Source organism: Syzygium oleosum, unplaced genomic scaffold (genome assembly GCF_021117445.2).
Source record: "Syzygium oleosum isolate NSW1041296 unplaced genomic scaffold, Sole_v2.1 Sole_v2.34, whole genome shotgun sequence".
NCBI classification, from domain to species: domain Eukaryota; kingdom Viridiplantae; phylum Streptophyta; class Magnoliopsida; order Myrtales; family Myrtaceae; genus Syzygium; species Syzygium oleosum.
Genome location: NW_026607518.1, coordinates 1,166,568 through 1,171,743, shown reverse-complemented (window position 1 = coordinate 1,171,743; position 5,176 = coordinate 1,166,568). Strand labels below are relative to the sequence as shown.

Genomic DNA, 5,176 nt, shown 5'->3' with positions numbered 1-5,176 from the left:
TTTAATATTAATTTAACGGCAAAATTTTGAATTTATATATTGGTACGATTTTAATTATATTCTGTATGAACTATATTAGTCTAAAATGTGGTTCAAAATATTTGTTATCCATAGCGGTTGGATATGTGCAATTCTTCTCCAACTTTATTAAATTTTTGTCATAGATTGATTTATACAGTTAAAAAATTGGTTACAACTTATTTCAATAGAGAAAGACAAGGTGCCTAGGATTAGGAGTGTGATTACTAGACAATCCTCAATAGTGATGTGTCAATGAGAAGGCTATTGGGTACATAGTGGGAGAAGAGATTACTCATTTCGGAAATTACTTTTTAGGGAAAATGACATAAACAGTCTATGAACTTTGATCCAATATGCAATATGATCTCTAAACTTTTAATTTGTTCAATGTAGTCGCTGAACTTTAATCCAATAAGTAATGTGATCCCTAAACTTTTAATTTGTTCAATATTGTCCCTGAATTGTTGATACAAATTCAATTTAGTCCTTAAACTATATGAAAATATTCAATGTAGTCCTTCTATTAATTCAAGTTCAGGGATTACAATGAATATTTTCATATAGTTTAGGGACTACATTGAATATATACCAAAAATCCAAGGACCACATTGAACAAATTAAAAGTTTAGGATCACATTGAACATTAAGTTAAAGCTTAGGGATTATATTGAACGAATTAAAAGTTCAGAGACCACATTGCACATTAAGACAAAGTTTATGGACTATTTGTGTCATTATCCCTACTTTTTAAAATGAATCTATTTTTTTGCACTTGGAAAACTCAAACTAGGGCGAAGCAATCTTATCACTAGCTAGAGGTGGTAAATGGGTCAAGAACCCATTTATTAACCCATATATAATGATTATGGATTATTAATGGGTTGGCTTTAGTTTAAAAGTACACTTAATGAGTCATTAATGGGTTGGCCTATTAACTTAATGGGTATTAAATGGGTTATTAATGGGTTACCCAACAAGCTTAACTGAATAATAAGCATGTTATTTTCTTTCTTTAAATTTTATGATTTTTAAATTTTATATTATTTTCCTCTTCTTTTTCTTCTTTTTCTTTTTTTTTCTTCTTCCTCCACGGTGGCCGGCCACTATGACGGCCGGCCATAGGCGAGGGACGAGCTTACCGAAGGCCGGCGAAGCTCGAGCTCACCGATTTAAAGAGCTTTAGACCTCGCTTTGGCAAGCCTCAGGCCTTGGAAGAATAAAAAATAAAAGAAGAAAAGGAAAAAGGAAAAGAAAAAGAAAAAAAGAAAACAAATTAAAATATGATTTTTTAAAATAAAAATAAAAAATATTAAAAAAATATTTTCTAGAAATGTCATATTTTCCGCGAAACAAACGGAGCCTCAATTTCTTTAAAAAAATATATAAAAATTGTCCATTAGATTTGTATTGTATGAAAATGTTTTAGCAATAAAATTTTTTAAAATAATTATAAAAAATAAGCTTTCTTAGATTTAGTTAAATGGGTCGGGTCGTGTATGGGTCGAGAAATTTGCCTTGCGATAAATGGGTCATAAACGAGTTCAATGGATCAAGTTGGGTCAGACCATTTATGACCTGACCCGACCCACCCATTTAACAGGTCTATTGCCAGCAAAGATTTCGGTAACTCGTGCAAAAGCCTTTCCATCAAGTATGTGAATACACAAGTGTCTCTTTGGAAGAGGCAGATTAAGAAAAAGCCAACGACTCCAAACAAAATGGGATAAGAGGGACGGCAGAAAAGATACTCATATTAAATAAGACGATGGCAACTTCCTCATTTTATGAGAAAAAGATTTTAAACTACGGCTAGAGCAAGAACTTTACTGTCTTTTACATTCTTGAGTATTGATAAAGTCGAGACCAAAGAAATCAAAGAAGAAAATCCATGTAAAAGAGTGGAAAAACCTAAGAGAAGCATAATTTTCTTGGACATAGCACTCACTTAAGGAGCAATAAAAGATGAGTAGTAGTATCAAGAAACGGAGGTAAGAGATAAATGGCTTCATTCCACAAAATTGCAATTATATTAATAGCAGTCATTTGTTCATGCAACGTTATAAAAGGTGATCCAAACGAAATATTGGTGTACAAAATCTGCAATGGAGACATGGCTACAAGCTAGACATAAAATGATGAGGTCAATGATCTCCTTCAAGATATAGTCGACCGTACATCGGACTCCGGCTTCAATTACTATAATAAGAAGGCGGGGTTCTTGGTTAATACCTGCTTCGGCCAGGGAGCATGCAATGGGTTACTCACTCCTCCAGATTGCAAGACATGCTTAGGTGACGCTAAGCAACCGACACTGAAGTATTATCACTTTAGCGTCGGCGTTCAAATTCAGCTTCAAGACTGTAGAATTAGGTACGAGGGTTATGAATTCAATGAAGGTTAAGTTGAAGATGATCATAAAGTGAGAATTATGACTATATCTATATATGCATATGAGCATAGTCAAAATTACAACAATAATCTATCATGGTGATGTGAAGCGTTCTTGAGAAGCTTTGTACCATGAATAACTTGAGGGGCAACATGACCTTTTGTTCTTCTCACTCTATGGTGCCTAATACAAGCAATCTCGACTTGTCTGGTTTCTCATGTGTTCAATTTCTATCCAAACAAACAGCTACACTCTATCTAGAAATAAGCTAATTAAAAGGTCATGTTTCACTTTTTGCAATAAGGTAGGGGCACAAGCGCCCAAGCCTATCTACCTGGAATTTCATAAAACACTCTACAAGCCAATGAACCAATTAAGTCCAAGCTTTTGACCCATGTTAGTGGCCCTAAGCTAAACTATGGTTTGCATGCAGTTGGTGAAATTTAAACAAGTAATATCCGGACCCTGAACTAGAATCCCTAATATTCGAACCAACTGTCCCAAATCTGGGACTTGTCATGTTTCCCTATGGAAGAAACATCAGAAAAATCAATTTCTACATATAGGTAAACATGTTATGAAAAGTCAAAGAGCTGCCCTAAGCTAAACTATGATTTGCAGTTGGTGACATTTGAATAAGTAATAAATGTTAAGTCGCAATAGTACAAATATCACCAAAGATTGTCACAACTTGTACGCCATGTCAGTATCTCATTGAAAAATGAATGGCACTTCAGCCGAAGTGCATCGATTGCAAAAATCCAAAAAGTTTCGCAAATCAGATGATTGAAATTAAATGTTAAGTCGCAATATTACAAACACCATCAAAGATTAGTGAATAATGATGAAATTAAGCAATTATTTTGCCAGCTTTGCACTGCACGAGTTCTAATTGGGCGCTGAGCAGTGATAAAATCACAGGTCTTTTGCAGTGCTAAAGTTCATAATTGGCTAAAACCGAAGCAAAATAAAAGGTAGGGTCTTTTTGTGATAAAATTCAAATGATAAGACTAGATTTAAGAATTGAACCTAAGGTTAAACCCTCTTCTTTTTTTGGTCCACAGAGACATAGCCATAAGATTGGTCAATGAATGTCAAGCTAACCTGATGAAGGAAAACATAGACATAATGCACACAACATCAAATGGTTTTGAGAAATATATAGTTTCATGTCTGAAGAAGCAAAGGTCATTAAACCATCGAGTGACTCTTCGAACTTAAAGGCCTCCTCAAATTCAAACTAAATAATCTGATTAAGTTAAACTGAATTTAGTTTCATTTTCTCCAATTCAAATCGATTTTACATTTTCCTTTTTCCCCTTCGGCTTCTCTAATCCCGCCGGTGACTCGACTCGATCTCAAGTCCTGGTCGCATAATTTCGTGACGATCGGGTATAATTTATGACTTATAAAGAACCAAATAATCCGTTTAAAGCTACCAATTTTGCCTTCAAATCTTTTCTGCCTTCTTAATGAATGCTAAAATTTCATGCTTTTTTTTATGGGGTGAAATCAATCCCAGGTTTCGAAGCAGAGTATCTTCTTACATCATCAAACAACAAATGAACAGACATAATTTTAATCCTGCCCAAAATACACAAATTAAATTAGAAAAAAGGGAAAATTAGAGGACATTTTTGCTGCAGACTTTCTTCTTACTCGGCCTCTTCAACAAAAGCTTCGATCCTGAGGAGGACGAACCCGACCGCGACCCCGACGAGGACGAGCCCGTTCATGATCGCCGCGATCTTGAAAATCTCCTCCGCCGCGTTGCAGGTCGACGGCAAAGCCCCACCGCCACCTCTTCTCGATTTGCCCTGCGACCGGAGAGAGCTCACGATCTTCGCAAACGACCGGTCAGTGCAAACCGGCACTCCCAGCGAAGCCACCTCGCTGTGAGCTTTCAAACCGCCGAAAGAATTCAGTCCCACTATGTAGTTCACCCTGCTCTTCCGCTGCCGCGGGACGACGGCGGCGGAGGCGGCGAGGGGCACGGGGCAGACGGCGGCGGAGGCGGCTGCCATGGCTTCTGTCAGACACACCCGCAACCTGGAAAGTTGAGAAGAAGAGGAGAAAAAACAGAGAGAGGAGAGGAAGGGTGATCAGTGGTGTTCAATTAGTGAGAAAATTGATTGAATAAACGAGAGGTGCTGCAGACCTTGTTTCGCGAAGAGGGTTTGGAGGAGTTTGTGGAGATCGGAAAGAGAGTGAGAATGGGAAGGAAGAAAATGGAGGAGGGTAGTGGGAACGAGTGGAAGAGGAAGAGGATAAGATCGGAAGAATTTTGGTTGGCTCACGTGGAGATCAGATGATTTCTTCTTCTCTTCATTTTTATGGAGAGAGAACATATACAAGGGACAAGTGCATGAACGGACATAAATTTTTGGATGAGTACAATTAAATCATAAAATTTATCACGAAGTACAATTAAAATCTAAAATTTTAAAAAAAGTACAATCAAGTCTTAAAATATATCAATTTAATTTAATTAAGTCTTTCTGTTAATTGCACTTTTGAAAATTTTTTTAACTCAATTGCACTTTCGCGGCATGTTTTAAGACTTCATGCACTTTTTGAAAGTTTTAGGATCTAATTACACTTTTTAAAAGTTTTAAGACTCAATTATTCATTCGTGACAAGTTACCCATAAATATAACTATTAGAGTAGGAGAAGTTATCGCCTGTATTTGCCGACTTGTATGTATCATCGAATCAGGTGCGACAATGCACGTAATTTGAGCTCACATACATTAAATTCATTTAAGA

At 36.4% G+C, this 5,176-nt stretch overlaps 1 protein-coding gene across 1 annotated transcript; it reads right to left on the bottom strand.

Annotated features, from left to right (window-relative positions):
- Positions 1-3,933: 3,933 nt before the first annotated feature.
- Positions 3,934-4,726, bottom strand: LOC115685738 (uncharacterized). Its single transcript, XM_030610830.2, has 2 exons — positions 4,569-4,726; positions 3,934-4,459 (listed from the first exon to the last, which is right to left on the bottom strand). The coding sequence occupies exon 2, from the start codon at positions 4,432-4,434 to the stop codon at positions 4,066-4,068; it is 369 nt and encodes a 122-aa protein (XP_030466690.1). The 5' UTR covers positions 4,435-4,459; positions 4,569-4,726; the 3' UTR covers positions 3,934-4,065.
- Between the last annotated feature and the right edge of the window lie 450 nt (positions 4,727-5,176).

Bases quoted from the DNA above. Each gene is read 5' to 3' on its own strand.
- LOC115685738 (XM_030610830.2), bottom strand. From the start codon at position 4,434: ATGGCAGCCGCCTCCGCCGCCGTCTGCCCCGTGCCCCTCGCCGCCTCC.